The 21,600-nt window shown below is 41.0% G+C and overlaps 2 protein-coding genes across 4 annotated transcripts in view; one reads left to right on the forward strand and one right to left on the reverse strand.

Annotated features, from left to right (window-relative positions):
- Nucleotides 1-12,054, forward strand: part of ROCK2 (Rho associated coiled-coil containing protein kinase 2) — a 108,453-nt gene extending 96,399 nt beyond the window's left edge. For both annotated transcript variants that reach the window (XM_032104179.1, XM_032104180.1), the window contains one exon: nt 2-12,054. In XM_032104179.1, the coding sequence (XP_031960070.1) occupies nt 2-5 (4 nt within the window). In that variant the 3' untranslated portion in view covers nt 6-12,054. The remainder of the gene's footprint in view (nt 1) is intronic.
- On the reverse strand, nt 10,227-20,407 carry SLC66A3 (solute carrier family 66 member 3). 2 transcript variants are annotated; one of them, XM_032104183.1, is made up of 7 exons: nt 19,712-20,407; nt 17,477-17,559; nt 16,969-17,038; nt 16,289-16,346; nt 14,995-15,115; nt 13,862-13,903; nt 10,227-11,424 (listed from the first exon to the last, which is right to left on the reverse strand). In XM_032104183.1, the coding sequence occupies exons 1-7, from the start codon at nt 19,852-19,854 to the stop codon at nt 11,420-11,422; spliced, it is 522 nt and encodes a 173-aa protein (XP_031960074.1). In that variant the 5' UTR covers nt 19,855-20,407; the 3' UTR covers nt 10,227-11,419. The 2 variants fall into 2 exon arrangements, with proteins under 2 accessions (XP_031960074.1, XP_031960073.1); XM_032104182.1 differs by having other exon boundaries at nt 10,227-12,000; nt 19,712-20,406.
- Between the last annotated feature and the right edge of the window lie 1,193 nt (nt 20,408-21,600).

The following is a 21,600-nucleotide window of genomic DNA, read 5'->3' on the forward strand; positions in this document are numbered from 1 at the left end:
GCTAACTGCTTTCCGTGAATGCAGACACAGTCAAGGTGATAATTTTCTTCCCATTACAGCAAGACTGAAACATATCCCAAAATATATTAAAAATATATATTTTCCTGACAGATTGTGCTATATATCAGAGGTTTACATTTTTGCTGCAATATAAATTACTAATCTCTGAGGGTTTTCCTGTATTCTCCCAAGTGACTGATCAATTGAGGAATGGTTGGTAATTAGTAAAAGGATATGTTAGGTAACCTTTTAAACTCCGTTCCACAAAGGCTTTCTTGGCAAGACACGTACACTACATTTCATAAAAGGATCGAGAGGAATGAGTATTGAAATGGAAGAAACTGACTTTTCAGCTTTTGTAAAGATGCCACCAGCACGTCTGCAAGTAGAAGTGGAGGAAGATCCACCATAGTGATATAGACTGCATCTGTAAGAAGTGACCATTATACTGTGTATATATATTGTACTGTAATACTGCAAGAGGGTTTTAAAAATCTTTCCACTTTATTTTTTTATGCTTATTAATCAGATACCGTTACTTATTGCAGTTGCAACTATGCACTTGTATAAAGCCATAATGTTGAAGTTCATATCATTCATACTCGTCTATCAGAAGCTGCATGTCAGTGTTCAGCAGCTAGTATAGGTTTGAAGTATATACTAGTTTCAGCTACATCATCATGGGCAGTCCTGTTGTACCTGTCTAATTGCCTTAATTTAAATTTTTTTCAAGTTTTTTTTGCCCATTCTTTCTATTTAAGGAAAAAGAAAGTTTACCAGCTCTTAGGATGCAATTTTGCTTTGTGGCAGAAAAAATAGTGCACTATTTTTACACCTAGTAAGTATATCAGTGTCAGCCTATTTTGAATGTATATGACTGGTTTTAAGGGTGGAGAAGTGTTGGTTACAGAAACAGTGAGAGCATGGGATTTACCAGACCATTTGCTTGTACATGTAACTGCTCATTCAGCCCTTTTTACAAACCTCAATACTAGTTATTGACTTATATTAACCCTCATTAAGTGCTATGAAACTTCATTTTGCCTTGTTTTTGCATACTCTCCTAGATGTGTTTTTTTGTTTTGTTTTTTTTTTTTTTTTTAATTTCTGGAAAATAAAAGGATCTGTGACTATTTTTACATTTCACAACACAATATCTGAGGACTGTCACAAACTTTAAGAAAAGTAAAACATACTGTAGATGTATTTTAAAGTTTTAATATGGTTCTCTAGCACATAGCTGTAGGCATAGATAAATATTTCAGTAGTGTGTTTTGAGAACTGTTAGCTGGGAAGAAAGGGCCTCAGAGGCACTTAACCTGACTCTTTTTTTTAACTTGGAGTTGTACAAAAAATATAATTTATGTGGGCTCATTCATGATGTGTTCCTAATTATCCCAGAAAATGCATGTTTTATACAACTACAGTATGCGTTGTTAAACATATTGACAGTAAAAAATGTAGTCTCCTATTTGGTCTCTTTATATATATATAAATATATATATATATTTAGAATATATATATATATAAAATATTGTGTGGGAGTGCAGTAATTTAAAATATGATCTAACACTTCAATGAAGGAGGACATTTCACTTTAAATTTTTGTTTGTTTGTTTTTGTTTTTAAAAGAGTGTTGAAATGTTTGGAAGGATAGGACCATGTTTTATTTAACACTATCATGAAAAGTGGACTTGGAAACACTGAAATACTGAAAATTAATAAATATATTTACATTTTGTAACCTTTACTACAGTTCAGCTTAACAAAGCAAGAATGTATTCAGTCTCCTGTTTATGCACTCACAAAGTAAAATGTTGTTTGTGAGTTCTTAAATTCAAAACTAAAACTTCCATATAATCTCTGTTAGGTATTATAACCCAGAGCACAGCAACAGTGGTTTTTCCCTGCTTGTTTTGATTTACAGAAGTACGGTATATTTTTAGATAATGCAGATTTGCATAGAGTACAACATTAAAAATGTATACAGTAAAACTGTTTCCATTCACTGAATGCATAAATATTTTACATATATATATATATATAAAAAAATGTTACATTGTGGGAAGTTCTATCCTTTTCTGAGTTGGAGAATATTATATATATATATATTTTTAAATAAACTATTTGAGTAAGGTAAAATAGTTCCTGAACTTGAGAAGCTGGTAGTTAATTGAAATATTTAAATACAGAGATAGCTACTGCAGCAGATATGGGAAAGGCAAGGGCTGCTCCAAAGGCAGCCGAGCAAAGCTTGTGTGTGGAGGAAGTGCAGACTCCACGGGAGCTGTTTGGCAGCGCCTCCGCTGCCGGGGCTGGATCCTTTGCACTTTCTCTCCCTGGCTTGTCCTCATTTACTGTGAATCTGTGGGGCCCTGCTAAGCCTGACATTTAAGGAAATGTACTATATTACAGTATTTGCTAGCCACAGTTTATAAATTCTATGCTTGTACAAATGGTCATTAGCTGTACATGCAGCAGGCTCCACTGAGATGGTGTCATGGAGAAATACAGGCTAAGGGGGAGCACTGGGGGTCCTGTGCTCTGACCTCTACCTCAGAGCAGAGCCAACTTAGTACAGGTTCCTCAAGGCCCGTGGTCTGAGGTGCACGAACCTCACTTTGTACCCAGGACACAAAAGGCAGAGCTGCTCTTCTGTTCTTCTCCCTTATCCTGCTGTGAAATGCAAACAACTCTTTAATGCCAGTTCCTGGAGATTGTGTTGTTTCCTTATTGTCCAGTGGTGACCTTTCAACGTTTTTGAGAGGAGAGCATATTCATGAACGAATGAATATTTTTCTTGAAAGCCACTGATATTTTAACACTTTCTTTTTGTTACAGGGTTGTCCCAAGCAAACAGGACATTTTTATGGCCTGAATTACTTATCTATAGAAAATTCTCTCATTGCAACTCCTTTTGTCTCACAAGAATAAACAAGTAGCATAGCCAAGCTGCAGATTAATCTTCTGGAAAAATCAGGGGTCAAACTTGGAGCCAGAAGCTCAAGGCACTTGTAGGGAAGTTGCTCCTTAGTCCCCAGTCCAAGAGCTCACCAGCACAGGACAGGCAGACCGCATCAGAGTTACCTTGTCAGGTGTCAGAAAGACCTTTCTGCAATGAGATTTCCACTTCTGCCCTAGTTGTGTGCTGCAATTCCCTACCTCTTGTGGTTCCTGCCAAAGTGCAGCCCCTCCCAGCACTGTCAGCAATCCCAGCACCAGTCTGCTTCTAACTAGAGGAAGGCTCTGGTGGTTCATGTGCTTCTGAGCACAGCTGATGCTGTAACCAAAAACATGACATAGAATCACAGTACGATGTAGGACTTGAGAACATGCAAAAGGCTCAAGGATCTTGGCAGTGACAGGGGCCAAATTTAAAACATGACTGAAATTCCACTGCAAGTGTCTAAAGCTCCTACTGCCTCGTGAAAATACTGAACCTCCTAGATTTTGCAGGCCATCAGTGGCTCTCTGAAGGCACCAAGGCCAGGAAAGCTGGCACTGAAATTATGTGCTTTTTCTCTTTAGTTTCTTTTTAGTTTCTCATGTCAAGTGATCATTAGAAATTTGAGCATTTCTGTTTGTAATCTTACAATGTATTAGTTTCCCATCTAGTTTTGAGAGAATCATCCTTGGAGAGGATTATCTATTTTGGTCTCAAGTGCCTTTACCTGTCCTGTGCTTGTGAGGTTGTATTTGGGATGCTGCTGTGTAAAGGGGGAACTTACATGAAAGCAAACTTCTTACCTGGATTGCTCCTAAAAACCCTTAATCACCTCCTTATTCTATTCTTGAGGCAGAAGAACGTAACAGTACAAGGTCCAGTTCAGTGAACTGGAGTATTTCAGTCTCCTCCACGTTCCTGGAGAGTTTGCCTTGACATTCATGTTAAAATAATCATAAATTTATTTTTTCATGTAATCATAGAATATATCAAGTTGGAAGAGACCTATAAGGAACATCGAGTCCAACTTCCCTGCTCTGTACATAAGTACCTAAAACTAAACCATATGGCTAAAAGCATCATGCAGACACTCCATGACCTCTGACAGGCTTGGTGCCTTTTCAGTGCATTACAGTTTTTTACGAGCGATCATCTCTGCACATAGTGCACTTTAAATTGAAAACATTATGTCTTATTTTTTAAGATGATCTTCTGAATCATTTAGGGTTCTATAAAAATCCCCAGGATCATAGGGTTTGCCTGCTGCTTTGAAGCATCCCTCATGAGGGTGGGAAGGAGTCTTCTGGATCTTCATAAAAGATGTTGGTGGAGTGGTTCAGAAACTACAATTTGTGTTCTTTGTTGGAGTTGCCAAAAAAGTGGACAGGTGTATATACTCAGACATTCTCATCTGAGAAGTAGGTCTACTGACGTGAGATGTATGTGGCAGAGAACAACACTCAAAACACATCCAGCCTAGTTCCCTCAGAAACTACTGCAATGAATGGAAAAGCTGTAACTGTAAAAACATAGCTCCAAGAAGTGAGGACGTAGAGAAAACAATTTATTGGCACAGGGATGCTAATTACCAGGTCTTATTCATGCAAATTGGGGTTTGGAATCTTTGCCACTTTGTAGGCATGAAGCATTGTTCTCTAAAGGTAAGAAAGCCACATTACTACTTGATATTGCAAGGGCGAAGCCTTGGATTTGACTGCAGCTGTGTCGTGGTTTGATGCTGGTTACGTGCCAGGCACCCACAAAAAAACCATCTACTTATTTTCCTCTGCTAGCTGAGCAGAGGAGGGGGAATTGAAAACTTCATGAGTTAAGGATTATTAAAAAAACCACTTTATGAAAAATTAGGTTCAAAACTTAAATAGTATAAAGAAGATTTATTAGTAACAGAATTAAAAGTAAAAAGGGTAATGAGAACTAAAGCGAACTTTCAGACCACCTTTCTTTCCCTGTCCCTCCCTCTTTCCACCGTCCGCGCAAGGAAACAAAGCATGGGGGTTTTGGTCAGTATTTCACTTCTTAAAAATCTTTCCTCACCATGCTTAAGGAAAGGAGTTTCTTCTGCTGTGCTGTGGGATCCTTCCCATGGGATATAGTTCTCTGCAAACATTTTCTAGTGTGGTTTTAACTTCCACAAGCAGCAGTCCTGCCTGAACCTGCTGCAACGTGAGTCCCTCCCATGGGCCAAGCAGTCTTCCCACAACTGCCTAGCGTGGGCTATTTTAGTTCATGGGGTTAAGTCTTTTAAGGATGAGCTGTTCTAGCTGGGAAGCGAAGGCTCTCTAACAGCAAGGGTCATCTCTCTCTGTCCAAGTTCCTCAGCTTTTCAGTGTCCACACACTCCAGCGCGAGTAGTCTTCTTCACAGGCTGTGCATGGGTATCTGCATCCCCCCATGCACCTCATGAATTACAGGCAAACAGTTTGTTGTATTATAGTCCTCGCCATGGCTTGCAGGAGAATCTCAGCTCTGGTGCTTGGAGCACCTCCTCCCTCTCCTTTTTTTCACTGACCTTGGTGCCGCCATGTTGGTTTTCCTCATGTGTCCTCACTTTTCTTTTTTTTCTGACTTGGAAGAAAGTTGGTGTCTGTAAGTTGCAGTTGAGAGGTTGATCTCGTCGGGGCTCCACATTGGGGAATTGCTCACCATGTCTCTCGCTGCTGGCCACGTGGTCCCTGCCAGCACCACATGGCCGGCCCCGGCCGCGTGGTCCTCATGGGCACTGCATGGGTGGCTCTGGCCTCGGGAGGGCCCCGGCTGCGTGGTCCCGGCCTCGGGAGGGCTCTGGCCACATGGCCCCACTGGGATGGGCCCCAGCAGCCGCCTCACCACCCCTCAGGAGAAGGAAAAGAAATAGCTTCCCATGCTTCTTCCTTTCTTAAATATGTCATCACAGAGGCATTACTAGTCTAATTGGGCTAGTAACCTGCCCATCGTCAGAGCCTTCAGCGATTGGCTCTGTGCCGAACATAGAAGTTTCAAGCAGCTTCTCTCCTGTCCCCACAAAAAACCAGGCTGTGTTAAACCAACACAAGCTGCTTTTGCTCCAATAATCTTGTAGAAGCTGCAGGATTAAAGTGATTTTTCAAAATGAAAGTCAACGAAATGAAAGGTAACGAAATTTCAGGTAACGAGTGTATGTAGTCCTGAAACCTTAAAGAAATCTGGAAAGACACATTGTCACCCTGAAAAGAAAGGGCAGAGAGTGCAGTAATTTCATGTCCCTGCAGCCCCTACCTGGTTGTTGGAGGAGCTGCATAGAAATGCTTTCACAGCCAAAACAGGTGCATGGGATGCTTGAGTTCTACCACCCCATATTGAGGTCTAGGCCTTCAGTGTTCAGAGATGTGACTCTGCTTCTATGCATAGTCTTATATTGTCCCTGTGGGCCTTATAGGTCATCCAGTTCTTGTCATTTGTCATTACTGTTTGGGGTGGTTTTTTGCCCAGGACACTCTTGCACCACTTGGTAAGCATGGCTATACAGCGATAAGTACATCAGGCTTGTGATACCACTGCCAGTCCTCTTTTCCTTTGGATCACCAACTGCTTAGACTTGAGGCACTGAATTGCCTCAGATATGTGCTACTTTTTATTAGCAAGTGGTCTGGTAGAAACCTTTTTGGAGTTACCTGAGGTATTAAATCCCACATTATTTTTAAGACTGAAGGAGCTGGGCACCCCACCATCTGAGCCCTGTTTCATATCTGCTCACCCTGCATTGTCTTTGACCTCAGAAGTTCCATTTTCCAGTAGGCTCTTGGAGCAGGTCTTGCAGCTGGGTGCAGGTCTGGCTGCAGCTTCAGGACTTGCATCTGCTTGGTGGATCCCATGGTCTCACATGTCTGCATAATGTTTTCCAGCATATTACAACCCCTGCTTCCTGGGGGCCAGTGCGATTCGGTAGGATCTGTGTAGCCTTCAGTCCACTCTGGAGCCGTGGGAGGGAGGCTCCCCTGCATGCTCTGTATGCTGTTCTGAGCTACAGCAATGGGAGTTACATTACTGGAAGGTGGGCATTTGTGGAAACTTAAAAAAACCAACAAAGCTAAGAGAGAAAAATACCCTCGAGCTCAGAGGGTCCATGAGGACTGTAAGTTGTGCTGACAGTGCATTTCATGGAAAAAAAATTAAAATCTCACAAGATAAGTGACACTCTTGAAAGTCAGACCAGTCTGTATACAGGAATCTCTATACAATCAGCTGTTTGAAGGTGAAAGAATGTCTTCACAGTAATTAAGTGTTTAAAATATGCTTTACAGAAGCTCAATTTGTGCTTCGTTAGAGTCATGATCTACATGTCAGAGACAACACTGAGGCACAGGGTGTGTGCTCTTCCATTCATGATTTTCATATAGTATGAGTCTTGGTACTGCTGGCCAAAGCTGCTACATTGCAAAGCAGAAATCTTGTACATCCCAGAGCAGGCATATGCACAGATGACTTGCAGTTATAATAAGGTGGTAAGTAGAACTGATTTTCAGCATGGAGCCAATGTTACTACTCAGTTTGAATCAGAATCATCATTAGCTAACTTACCTTGTCACGTTTTAGGCTGGTGCAGGTTGCATCATTTACCAGGATACTTGACAGATGTGATACCACATCTGATAATGTGCAGAATTAGCTGTTTAGGCTTCTGACAATTTAAGACAGTTCTAAGATTGTTTAGGCTTCTGACAATTTAAGACAGTTCTAAGATTAAATAATGAAACAAAACAGGGTATGAACAAAATTGTGGCAATTATTTAAACTGTCCTTCAGGTATCCCCAGTTAAATTTCATCAAAACTATCATGTAAAAAGTCTCTTATTTTACCCCAGCCCAAAGATTGGATTTTTTTGCAATACAGAGGTGGTTGCCCCAAACCACTTCCAATGTAGAATGGAATAGCTGACACCTTTAACTTGAAAATGTCTGTATGTCCTTCTTGCCATTAGGCAGGAAACACCTCAGGTCATATCACCTCAGGTCTGTGAGGCTGGCAAGGTCTTGCAATTGGCTCCATCACAAGTGATAATCTGTCAGATTCTTACGGTGATGTTCACTGTGGCTCCCAGGCACCTGTTTGACCTCAACAGCTGTCATTGTTGAGAATTCTGAAGTGTCCTGGAGAACTCTGGCTCAAAATCAAGCAAATTAAATTCAGTACAAACCAAGAACTGTATAACATCCTATTTTAAGATCTTTTTTTTCAGCTTTCTCACCTTCCAAACTGAGACGTCCTTAGACCATTATTAGTGATGAAGGCAACATTTCATGTTCTGCTTCATACATAAATATGAATGTCAAATATGGAAGAATTTGGAATAGAGTGGAACAAACCAGGCTGAAGAAAATTTGAAGGGAAGTAATTACTATTTATCATCAGGGAAAATACAGGGCTGGGAAACTACCTCATTTCAGTTATCTCCACATCTGTGGAGCTTTTCATTTCTAATAGTTCCTCATGTGGACTCAGCTGTTATTCCCTTTTTTTATTTTCCCCCTATTACATATGTCACTAAATGGATAATGATTGTTTGGTGGAGGAAGAGTAATTTTACCTCATTTAAAGAACTGAATGAAGGCGTTCTATAAGATTGGGACCAGATAGTTGTGAATTACTTTGTCCAGAGTCAAACTACACTAAAATCCATCTCTGGATCTGCAGCAGTTGGGGGGTGTCGCTGCCTCCCCACCACTCCTTTGTCTCCTGTTTCAGTAGATCAGATGAGCAGAGCCAGGATCGGGAGCAGCCACATGTACAGTGTAAGGCAGCGACAGAAGCTCCTGAGCAGGCCAAGCAATAGCATCCCTTGCTGGATTGGAGCAGCACAAGGAAAGACATCTGTGTCTACTTCACACAGAATGCCCAGTGTTAGGGAGGCCCATAGAGTGGGGAGAGGATGGTTTTGCATTTGTGTTTAGTGTTCTGTTCACTGAGGACAGTCTAGAAAAAATAAACTATACATATCTTCTACTGTCCACATCCTCACTGTCAGACCTGCAGCCTGCTGTCTCTGGACTCACATCCTCATTCTTTCGATAGTAAATCTCATGGTAAATGTTTTTCTCTCAAGCTGAAGTGAGCTTGTAGCTTACCTCTTGCCAAATCCAGTCACAGTTCATCATCTCCACTGCTGGAGTATTTGGGGTTATTCAGTGGACTGTACTGGAATTCAGATCTTGTCTTTTCACCAGCAAGGAAACTCAAAGTTTCTAAAAGCCCCAACAGGACCCACACTTTGTCAGCCAGGGCAGGACAGGCTGTGTTACCTCATGAGCGTGTTGTGAACTGGTGCCATTAGACACCGAGTGTGTAATTCCACACTTGTACAGCATCTGTGAATGGAGTTGTATTACTTCCAGCCCTGTGGGTAAGAGTTGCTTACTGGCTTACACCCACTGCCATAAATCCAAGATGCCTTCTCTGCCTGCTTTTGCCCAGCTGCAGCATTATGCAGCAAACACCCTCCTTGTGTCTGCCCCCCTACTGGTGAATGACAAGTTTAACAAGATTTATCCTGCCTATGTATTTGTCTAAAGCTGTTGCCTTTAATCCAGCCACTGAGAAGATTATTCTTTACCTACTGGAAAGCACAGGGTCTGCGCTTTCGTGGGGCTTGCCTGGAACTTGAGTGTGCATCTGTTTATGAAAGTGAAAGAAGTTACTCTCTGATCGGGGAAAAAGTGTGTAAAACTATTTACTGCTGCTTTCTGATTTGTTCCATATCTCTTGCAGATTGAATGAGAACTCATGGTCCAGCTTTCCAAGTCCACAAAATTACTTTACCTTAAGCTCATGAATTACCCAGCTTTGTTTGTTTTCCTCAATCTTTTTTTCCCCCTAGGTTTCTAAGGTGATTTATTCAAAATATGTTAAGTAACCTATTAAGAACTGTTCTTAAATGCATTTTCAGTATTTTATGATAGAAAAACAATTTGAGGTGCTGATTCTCAAACCAGAAATGGAGCAGCTTCACTTTGCTACAGCATCACTCAGGAGTATGAAAGATGTCAATGACAGAACAGGTTTGGACTCCATACAAATCTTTCCCTATCAAGAAAAAGCTTTAGTTAAAAAGCAAGTGTGGCTTTTTTCATTTTAAGATGCTGAAGCTCTTTAGCATTTGGCAGGTCAATATTCAACCTATGCTTCAAGTGTTAAGGTGAAAGCTGCCCATTTATGACCTGTAATGAATATTTAATTTTCTCTCCATATATGGAAACAGAATAAAAACTCAAATGCAATGAAAATTAACTGTAAGAATGACACTATCAATCTTGAACAATAGCATTTATTAATATCACCTGGAAAATGTATCACATGCCACCTGCCACCATTTAGACCACTTGAGATACTTTACATAGCTTTAGTAAAATCAGAATGTTTACAATTAATCTTTCAACCAACATAGAAAGATTTATCCATTTTATTGGAGCAGTAAAAAATGCTCATCTTTGACTTGTTCTCAATAATGTGGGATACTTGAAATCAGTGCCCACAGACAACATCTCTTCCCAGCCCTTCCCACTAAAATTTAGAGTGCACGAAGCAGCTGTTTTCTGATGGTGAAGGCCCCACTCCAGTTGCTGCGTGTTCCCTGCCAGAAACATCTCCTTTTGCAGATCTCTTTGCTCCACAGCCGTCACACAATTTAGAATGTTTCAAAGAAAACCTGCTTCAAATGTAGTCAATGCAGTCCTCCCATAGTTTTCAAGGGTGTTGGGTTCAAGGGTGCCTTGGTTTTTAAATGCCAATCAACAGAATACTGTAAGAACTCTTTTGAAATGTATCTTTTAATTTTGGAGAATGTAATGAGAAATTAAGGCAAGCTATATGATTACTAATGTAACTTTTGGCTGTGAAGGCAGTACCTCCAAAACCAAAATCCCCTGTTAATAGTTGTCAAGAGTATCCTTTCCCCTTTTTTAGTGTAAGTACTACAAATGGATCAGAATTTCTGAAGTAAAAGTTTAAGTGAAATCTATGTTCTTCAACACACTTAGCACTGACAGGTTAAAAATTCATGAACCACAGAACAGTATCACCAAAACCTGACAGCTATGGGAGATGAGTCTGCTGAGATGCATCAAGGTGCACATGTCACTGTCAGTATGGATGGTGTCTGGGAACTCTGGGTATTGTTCCAGGAACTTTTGCTTGAACAACATTTTTAACTGTTGGTCACAGTTTCATTAATTCCCATACATTCTAGTCCCTGCTGTTCCCAAAACAGTATGTTCAGTGAATGAGAGCTCAGGTTGAAAAAGAAGAATTCATAGTTGAGTTTTTGCTCTTATCTGATAAAAAACTGGGTATACTGAAGAAAGTGACTATGGGTATCCTGTATCAGCTGTATAAATTGTACTATTTAAGTGTTGCATGTAAGTGCTACAATCCCAACTGGACTTGTGACTTAGTAAAAGACATTTAGAACCTTATTCTGGATTGGGCGTTGATTCAGATTTTCTTCATCCTAAAATACAGACAGTTAATGTTGAACTGAGTTGCTTGCAAGAAGACGACAAACATCTGTTGTGGTTTTTCAGTCTTGCAGCAGAAGGATGAGTCAGTATGTTGGTGAAAAATTGATCATGTATAATTGAAGAAAATTGCTTATATGTAACCAGAAAGTACTGAAGTGATACCAGAATATATATACATCTAATTATGAAATACCTTGTAGTAAAAAAATCCAGAGAAAATGTGGCATCAGTGAAACTTGTCTGAAATGACCAATAAAAATATGCTGCTTAAATTAAGTATCTTATCAGAATTATTTCTAAGAGAAAGTAAGCATGAATGTACTATACTGCAAGCCTGTAAGTGCTGTAAATAGCAAATAAGTATGCTAAAGAGTAAATATTAGAGAAAGCTTCCTCAATCTTTGAGGAATTCTTAAATTCTTTAAGCTTAAGTATATTTTATTTCATGGTAATGATATGTGTGCTGATGAGTGTCTTCTAATCAGTCTTTTTAGTCTTGCTGTAGTGCAGGATTGTGGCTGTGACCCAAATATTGAGAATGAGCATGATTATGAAACGGATGAGAACTAAAAGGGAAAAAAAATATTGTAAGCATAAATAAAAAAAATCAACTGCTGTTACAACACTGGTTTGTAAACTTGCTGGTATACAGACAGGCTGGTTCACATTCTGAAACTCTTTTCAGCCAATTAGTTTCAATTACCATATTCAGGAACCCACACATTCTGAGCATGAATCCAAGAGGAAAGAGCAGTTAGCACTTGATCACTTTCAGCAATTGCTCAAATTTATACACTGCAGTACCTTTAATTCTTTTGTAACCAGAATAGTACAAGCATGACTAGCCTCGTATAAATTTATATTTACACCAAAAGTTAAATTCAGAGTCACAGCTCACATGTCTTTTATAGCTGCACGTGTTGTTTATAAGGAACTACTCTCTACTGCCATCTCTTAAGTTTAGACTTTGAGAAGACAGGAAATACTTGTATCTGTTAGATTTTAGTGACAGAAAATCTGACAACTTACAAAAAAGCAGTTTTTCAGTACCTGGGTTAACTCAGCTTCTTTAAAAACCATAACAGCATAGTACCTCTGCCTGTGAGAAGGTATTTGAAGTGCAGGTATGTCTCATGTCCATTTGGTACGTGGCATGTTCACAGAAATGTACACAAAACTTTGTTTCAGAATTATGTGATATCTGACAGTTTCATAGGTGTGGATGTGTTCAGTGTTGCAACTGGAAACATTTTCCATTAGAGCAGCACAGCATCAATGTTTGCTGCTGGCCCTTCCATCTTCCAGAGTGGATGGTGCTGTATTTTAAACAGCAGCTTTACCCAGCGCCAGCTTTGCTTTCCTGGTGTTTCCTCCCTCCCCACAGGGACCTCTCCCTCCCCCTCACTGTAAATGTGCAGTTGTGGGTGACGTGGGCTCAGTACCTGATCCTGACTAAATCCCTGCCTGTGCATTTTGCCAAATTTTTAGTGACCCAGTTAACTGCACAGCCCCACGAACTCCTTACTTTGGCAAAGGAAAAGCAGCAAGCACTGGGGTGGAAATGTAGGCCTGAAATGGGACTTCCTTTTCCAGTGAAAGAGACATTTGAAATGCTTGTAAAGCTACAGCTTTACTGGGCTGCTTAAAAAGTACAAAATCCATTCAAATGATGCTTCTGATGAAATAGCAGTTTTGAACAAGAACAAGGAAGCACCAGATAAAGTACAAAGGGATTTTGTTACTGTTCTTGCATCTACCAAGTCTTGATTTTGAACTATGTATTGAAAAATCTGTGACACTTCCTAGCTCTTGCAGTTTTCTCAGGATGGTAAGAAGCTGTTAAATAAATTTGCCTTATAATTTGCTGCAAATTATATATTTTAAGTCAGGTTTTTTGAGTTTCTTATCAGCCTACCATTTCATTTTTAGCCTGCCATAAACTTTCTGAATGTTGGACCTAAAACTATTCACATATTAAGCTGAACTTTAGTTTTCTAGAAGAATTCTTTCATTTACAAAGTTGTCAATAAGAAACAGAAGTACTTATTATTTGAAAATCTCATTCAATTACTACAGATTTTTAAAGTAGCATTTTACTACATTTATTTATTAAAATAGTAAATATTTTAATGATTTATTCTGCTATTTTTAGAATTAATTTTGTAGTGCTTTTGCCTTTTGAGAAAAAAAAAAAAAACTTTTGGACCAGTTGTACCATGTGACAAGCGTAAGCAGTTTTTTGGTTTTATTTTTTTTCTTGATGTCTTTGCCTGATTTGTAATCCTGTTTAACTCCTGCCCTCACCATGCTAACCTACCACATTCATGGTTTGTTCTTCTGAGACCTTCTAGCTGTTTTACAAAACAACTAAAAACTACTGTGACAACTGTTCCCTTGGAAAGGCAGAGAATTCCACACTTCACTCACCTGCGAGATCATTCGTAGTCATTACAGTTGTAATAATCCTTGCTGTAAATTGAATGAATTCTGATTAGTGGAACACATTTGTACTTTAAAAAAAATTATGAAATACCTATTTTTCAACAGAGGATATTCTTGCATGAAAATATACACTGCACACATTCCCACTTTTAGTGCATCCACTCTTTACCACTCTGTAGCTTCAGAGATCAAGCTCTCAAACTGACCAACAATGTATTAAGGGTCTTTTTTAATGAGAAAATCACAGATACAATTAGAATTTTTATATCTATCACGCTAGATTGGATGTGGTCAGTTTACTGCTTTTCTTTCTGTTCAGCCCCTCCTTCAGTACTACACCCACAGATGAGATAGCATGACTTAACCATTGTGAATGTTACATGTGCCTTCAGGCTTTGCAAATACATGGAATTCAGCTTCCCCTCTCACCATGAACCTAAATGTTAATTATTTCACACTTGTAGCAGACTAAAAGCACTTACAAAGTTTGCTGCCATTACTCAGAAAACATACCATATTGACTTTTTTTCATGTAGAAATAGATCCAGCATCACTGTGTTTTATAGTGAGAATATTTTAAGCAAGTTTTGTGAAGATGAGAAAGGCACTTCTGACAAACAGCTGTAGAACTGTTCATGCAGACCACTGGGGAATTGCCCCAGGAACTCCACAAATGACTGTTCATAAATTCTCTGTCAATAAATCTAATTACAAGTACCCATATTTAAAGGTATTTAGCATTAAGTGTGTATTTATTTGTAGACAGCTTTTCAAAAGTAGCATTGTCTGATTGTATACCTGACATTTTAGCACCTTTTCATGCTGGATCATTAGTAACTTCATTAAATCATAGAACATGGAAATCTTTTCCTCATAAAGACAGCCTTTCATTTATTTCTACTCAGCTTCCCTTGGCCATATTCACACTTTAAGTCATTGTTTTTTATCATTGGTGTCAAAGATAAAACTTGTTTTCAAGAGACTGTGGTATCTGAGTCCCAGGAGTTGGCACTGAGGGAAACTAAGGCAAGATCTTTACCTACTATGATTGAGTAAAGACCTAAGAAAAGAGGCATTAGGAGAACTCAGTACTTCACACCAAGTTGTCTGTAGCTTACTTGCACAGGTGTATGCAGACATGCCCCAGGTCAGGGCGCTCGCTTGTCCAGAGTCTTTGGTCTGCCAGAGATGCTGCAGCTGAACAAGCTTACTGGCTGCACTGACAAATGTGCACAGATTCTGAAAAGCAGGTTAAAAAGAGAGAGAATCTCTACCTCTGCCACTGTATTATCTGAATAGGAGCAGCTTTTTCATTTAGAATTAAAAAGAATCAACACTTTTCCAGTATTTGGCGACTCAAGTGCTTCGGCTTAGTAAGAACAGTGAAGCAAAAACTGGAAGTTGCCAGAAACGAGGGACTCATTTATGAGGTACTGCCCAGCAAGAAGGTCAAAGAGCACAGTTGCTACTGTTGTTGGCAAATGCTTGATAGAGGCAAATACAACAAGAAGCAAAGAAACAAAAAAGCTTCTCAACCTGCTCCATAAAAATGTTTATAGCAGTCAGCTAAAATGAGACTGACCTAGTCTAAACAGCAAGTTGATTCAGACCATCTGTTACCATTATGTCTGGCAAACCAAACCATAATGGAATGAGAACGCTGACAAGAATGTGTGGAAAATTAGTCCAGTTGGAGGGAAAAAATAGTAACAGGAATGCACTATTCACTCTGTCACCCTTTTAAAGGGGATTTTGCAAAGGCAGCAGGTAGAGAGGACTCCAAACACGCCTTTGTGCCATGCCTGGATTTCTGCTGCAAGTAAGGATCAGCGTAAGGCTTAGAAGCTTTTTTCCCCATTTGTATCATCTTTGGCACTAGCAGATCCAGTTCATCTCAACTGCATTTTTACTCTCTCCTGCTAAGAAAAGACCATCTTTAACCTATGTAGGCACTATCAAGTTATACTTTTCTTGCAAAATTGTATGACTAAAGGAGAAAAAATAAATACTTCACAATCCCTGTTTCAAATGCTTTGACTCATGCTTTATTCTCTTCCTCTTGTGTTAAAGGTTTATTGGTTGGGATTATGACATTAGGACTAAAGTGGTAATAGAATTTCAACATTTTAAGTATTTGCTAGTTTTAATTAAGACACCACCAAGTAACAACTTGTCTCAGAACATACCTTTCCCCCCTCCCCCCCCAGTCTCTCTTTCCAGTGTTGTTCTCCAGCTACTCACAGAAGAACCACCTGTATCTGAGAACTGGTTGGTTATTCTGAAAGCTAACCTAAATGATGAATTCTTCCAAGGACATGTATATGTATATGAGAGAGTCCACTAATAAGGACTTCCAGAAAAAAAAAAAATTTTGTATGAAGATCTAATTTCAAATAATCATGCAGCACTTACCATGGCCAGGTCTATTATCCACTTCTGCAGTGTTAGCATGTACCAGCCCACCCAAAATCTTATATTACGTTAAGTTTCATAGCACTGAAAATTATAGGATACAAAGTTCTCAAAACTGCCTGAGGAGTAAGATTTTTTTAAACATCTGGAAAAAATCTTATTGGAACTTTTTAACAGACTATGCAATCCAGATAAAACATATTAAGAACTCGTTGAAACATTAAGTGTTCTATTTTGCACACTGTCTTTGGTCAAATAGTGTCTGGAGTTTCTCAAAACCTGCTCCAAAGCAAAGACTTGAGATTTAAACCCAAGTCCTATTAAAAAAAACACCAAACACTGCTATCTTCATTGTAGTAAGTACAACCTGCATGGGTAGGAATCAAAGAAAAAAAATCTGTCGTTTCTACTCTGCATCCCTGTAGAAAAGATGTAAAATTAGGAATTGAGTTTACTCTTTATCAGTTGGGAGCCTTCTAAAGCAGAGCAACATATAAAGCTTACTTCCTGTAGAGATTTTACTGTGATCCCAGAAATCAGCACATGAATGTGGAATACATGTTGAGGGGTGCCTGAGAATGATTTTCAGTAGTCGCACACAAGAAATGATGACATAGCTGCTATGCAAAGAACTACCAAACAAGCCACATAAACCAAACCTCCCAGATTTCAAAGGATACACAACTGCATAGAACAAAGCTCGTTTTGCTTTTCCACTGAAATGCATAATGCAGAAAAGGAGAATGACATCTGCAATAAACAAAAGATGGCTCATCACATAAGGGACTGAAGGGACCCAAACACAATCCTAGACAGTTCCACTGGGCACGAGGTCAGTGGAAACTCCTTTACAGCTTTTGTCTCTCAAATGTGACTGATGACCAAAATGCAAGCTCCAAAACGAAGCTTTTCTCAGAGTCTGGAGTGTTTAATATGTTTCTCTCCCATGTCGAGGCACCGGATAAAGGATGAGTTTACACTGCAATTCTGTGTAATAATTAGGTCCTTCTCCTCTACCTGACTATCTCTTTTAATGAAATTTATAAGAATTCAGTTTTATGTGAGATGTTCATTCCCTCTTCCCCCCAACTCCAGCGTCACTGCAGTGGAGCACTGTACCTACATGCAGAGCCTTGGAGTGCTGAATGAGCCCCATTTCGTTTCCAAAACAGGGCTTGCAAAAATTACCTTGTGCAATGATGATGGGATACTCCAGGTACGTCTCCAGGGGGTAACCATAATAGATCTGGTACCTCAGAAACACAAGGAAGCTGAACAGAGAGATACAAAACAATGTGACTGCACAGAGGGACACAAAAACGCCTTCACAACTTTTATACTGTTTTGGTGGTGCCGAAAGGCTCCATGTAAGTGTAGCCCTTGCTGTCAAACTGATCAAACAACTGATCAAACACAGAGCAAGCCTGATCATTCTGTATTCTACTTCTGTTACCCTCAGATAGAAGAGAGCTGCCCACACTTCTTGTCGAGGTCTGTATGTCACAGTCTGTAAGGCATAATTTTATTAATTATAACTGATGCGAAAGAAATAAAGGCTTCCAGACCTAGGAGATACCTTCTCTCTGCAAGAGCCTTGGCACCTCTAGGATAACTCTGATTTCTTTATTTATGTCTGTAGTTCAATTTATACATTAAGCAAGTTTTACAGGGGTAGAAAATGTCTTCCAAGCTGTCTAGACTATACTGCTATGAGATTGCCCCGTGTAGCTCTACTGGTCAGACTGAGGGTCTGTTTCCAAGTACACCAAACAATGGCAATTTTCCTTCCTGACATTCCACAATATAGTACCTAAAAGGAACTGAACTTTTATTATGTTTTCTGTACTTCCAACCCCCCTGCAAGTCCATGGGGGTAGATAGAAAATTCAAAGCTGTATAGAAAACAGAAAAGACTCTTAGGGCAGTTTTACGTAAGAAAAAAATTATGGTTTCTGGTGTAGAAAAATGGCAAAAGGAACTGCCTGCCTTGTAAGAAACTGGCTTTTAAAGTATTCAGAATTTAAATATCTGAACTTCCTAGAAGTGCTATTTGATATAGAGTCAAATTAGACTCCTGGCCATCAGCACCATGTTTCTGTGTCACTCCTCTCCTGGTCATCCATGTTGATTTCACAGAACCAGCCCAGCTTGTACTGTTAGTCACACTGCTCACACTGCTCCCTGCAACTGGATTCAAAGTCTTTAAAGGTAGAAGGATAAATAGTCTACTAAATATACAAACAGTCACAATAAATGTTTCAAAGTAGATCAGAACCTGCAGTGGTGTGGGCACCGTGGTTCTCACACAGGTGCTGAGGAGACATTTCCAGTTTCTCCAATGCTCATCTCGAACATTACTTACAAAGCCTTTTTAATGCATACCAATGCACACGAATGATAAAGTGCTGCCACCGCTTTTTGTCTGGGGCTGTGGGCTCAGTTTTCTCTGCTGGAACTCCAATTTGCTTAATTTACTCTGAGGTGTGTTAAGGGTAAACAGCAACAACAGGGGTTCAGTGCTGTAGGGAGAGGCGGGCGGGGAGCGGCCGCAGCGGAGGCTGAGGGGATTCTGCACAGGTCCACTGGAGAGGTGTCTGTACACCTGAGCTGCGGCCCTGCCAGGACACACGGCACAGGCACCTTCAGAAACACCACGCCGGTTCCGTGAGGGGATTTTTCTGAATAAAACCCCCTTTCCTAGCTTGGTGCAGGGAGCTGGCAGCCATCCGGCTGGATGTTCTGCCCACCTCCATCCCTCACTTCGGACAACGCAGGGCTCTTCAAGGTATTTTCTCTCACTTGTACCCACGCCTGACCGTGCACACACGGAGTTTATTTATTTCTCGTTTCAAACAATCCTCTTTAAGCAAGATTTAATAAGCCTAGCCCATTTAAGCTTATTACAGGCTCACAAGTCCTTGGAGTTTGACACGGCTTGTAATTTTCTTAAGGAATTATTTAAGTCTTACTGATTCGGGCGAGGGAAGCCTGTCTGACGAGTACAACTACCTGCACACCAGGGCACACGAGCCACGGAATGACCTAAACACGCGGCTTACACCCTCTGCAGCTGCTATATCCACCGACATGGGTGGCCCGGGATTGTTTCGGGCAAGTTAAAAAAGCCGAGTTTCCCTTTAAACAGCAACGCGGAATTACTGAAACAGGAAGTTCCTGCCCGAAAGGCTCTGTGGGTTCAGCTGGCGGGGCTGGTCCTGAGCTCCAGGGTGGGCGATGTGACACCGAGGGAGCGGGGTCTGCTCGCCGCCCTTCAGCTTACCCTGACGCCTGACCTGAGCCGCGGACGAAGGAATTAATCCCTGGCTGCCGCAGCGGCCCCAGAGTCCCGCACCCCCGGCCGAGGGGACCCGCGGCTACAGCGGCCGGTCCCGCCGCAGTCCCCGTGTGCCCCCGCCACCTTACCCGGCCAGCTCCAGGAGAAGGCTGCCCACGCTGAGTCCCCACGCCGAGCCCGCCTGCAACACCGCCACCAGCTGCGGCAGCTTGATCACGGCACAGACGGCCCAGGTTGTCAAGTTCACCAGGTCCAGCAGCCCCGGCGCCATCCCGCTGCGGCGGCCCGGGACGGGAAACCCACGGAGCGGCGGGCGGGGTGTGGAGGAGCCCGCCCGGAACGGTGGCGCCGGCGCCGGGGCGGCCCTCACGGAGCGCTCGGGGCACCCGCACTGCCCGGGGCACGGGGAGGGGAGGGCCGGGCCCGGCGGGGCATCCGCGGCCCCGTCGGGAGGGGAAGTGCCACGGTCACCCCTGGCCCGTGGGACCGAATTCCGCGGTGACCGGGGGGACACTCGGGCCGGCTCCGGGCCGCTGGTTGAGGCCTCTCCGCATGTGACTCCCTCGGTGACCGGTCCGAGAAACGCTCTGCTCCGGGTTCAGAGTGTTGGTCCTGGAATGATTCTGTTAGCCTAAACATCCCCAGAGCAGGGATGATGTGATGCTCTGCCGGCCATGGGCCGTGTTCACCCCGGAGCAGTGCAGGTCAGCTCCGGCTTTGGAGCTGCAGGCTGGAGCTCAGTTTTCTCCCCCAAAGTGGAGTCCCGAGTGCTCCAGCGCCCCTCGTTTTCAGGCCACTCTCTCTGGATGGCTGTGGAACGAATTCCTGCAGCAGGGATCGCACGGGTCTGACAGCAGCACTTTATTTTTACAGGAAAAATGTGCAGCAAAATTAAAAGTTGCTAAATGCTGGGTTTGTCAGATGATAGCGAAGTTGGCTGAAATAAACTTTCTAACACAATTTGAAGTCTTAGAAAGCAGGCATTCTTTATTTGTGCAGGACACAGTGGATCTTTATTTATTCTGTGTGTGGAGCGAGACTTTACAACAGGGTTTTTATTCATTAAAACTATACATATTCATTAAAACGTGTTTCTTATTTAATATATAAATCTCATTTTTCTAGAACTAATTTGCATGCATCCACCTCTTACTGGAAGTTTATGGTGCTGGAGGTTTATTAAGAGGGGTCTCTGGTGGTTGTGTTCACGGAATGCTTCGATATTAAAAGTGACTTTTCCTTGAGCTTTTCTTTGTGTATGCACTGTTGTTTCTTGTTATATGATTTCCTAAAAAATCACTGTAGGCCTCCTTATCCATTGGTTCCAGTTACATTTATCATCCTGTGTGCATACCTTTACATTCTTTTATCTTTTTTTTGCTAGTTAGTCTTTCAGCAATTTCAGGGGAGCTGAAAATTTTTATTCTTTAGGTTATTTATCACAGGTTATTGGAGATGGAGCAGCTTCTCCAGAGCATACACCTACCCACCATACACAGTTATACACAAAAATAGTAAAGCTTTTGTACTTCTCAGCTTGTCAGAACTAAATAAAGGTTATCCAAGGAGTACACATTTGTACTGATTACACATGGACAGAATCTTGACTCTTTTGTGCCTACATATGGCCAGGACTGCTCAGACTATCAAATCCACACCATTAATTCAGAGTTTTACCTAGAACATAATTGCTTTAACATGAGAGGTCATTCGCAGGCATAGCATTTCTTCTTTTTCATTTTAATTTTAACAACAGTTGTATTTCACTATGACCAATAGTTCTTAAAATGGCTTAAAGCAGGTATATTACATTAATTCCACAAACCCTTAGTGGTATTTTAAAACAGCATTACTAATTCTTAATTTGTAAATCGTGTTGGCCTTTGTGTAATTCAGTCATAAAATGAAGCAGGTATGTAGAAATACATAAAATCCCCAAACTCAGAAGTAAATAGCCCCCCAATACAAAATTCTAATGTAGAAACTTTGTTTCTGTTAATACAATTCAAAATAATCA

This window comes from Corvus moneduloides, chromosome 3 (assembly GCF_009650955.1).
Source record: "Corvus moneduloides isolate bCorMon1 chromosome 3, bCorMon1.pri, whole genome shotgun sequence".
NCBI lineage: Eukaryota > Metazoa > Chordata > Aves > Passeriformes > Corvidae > Corvus > Corvus moneduloides.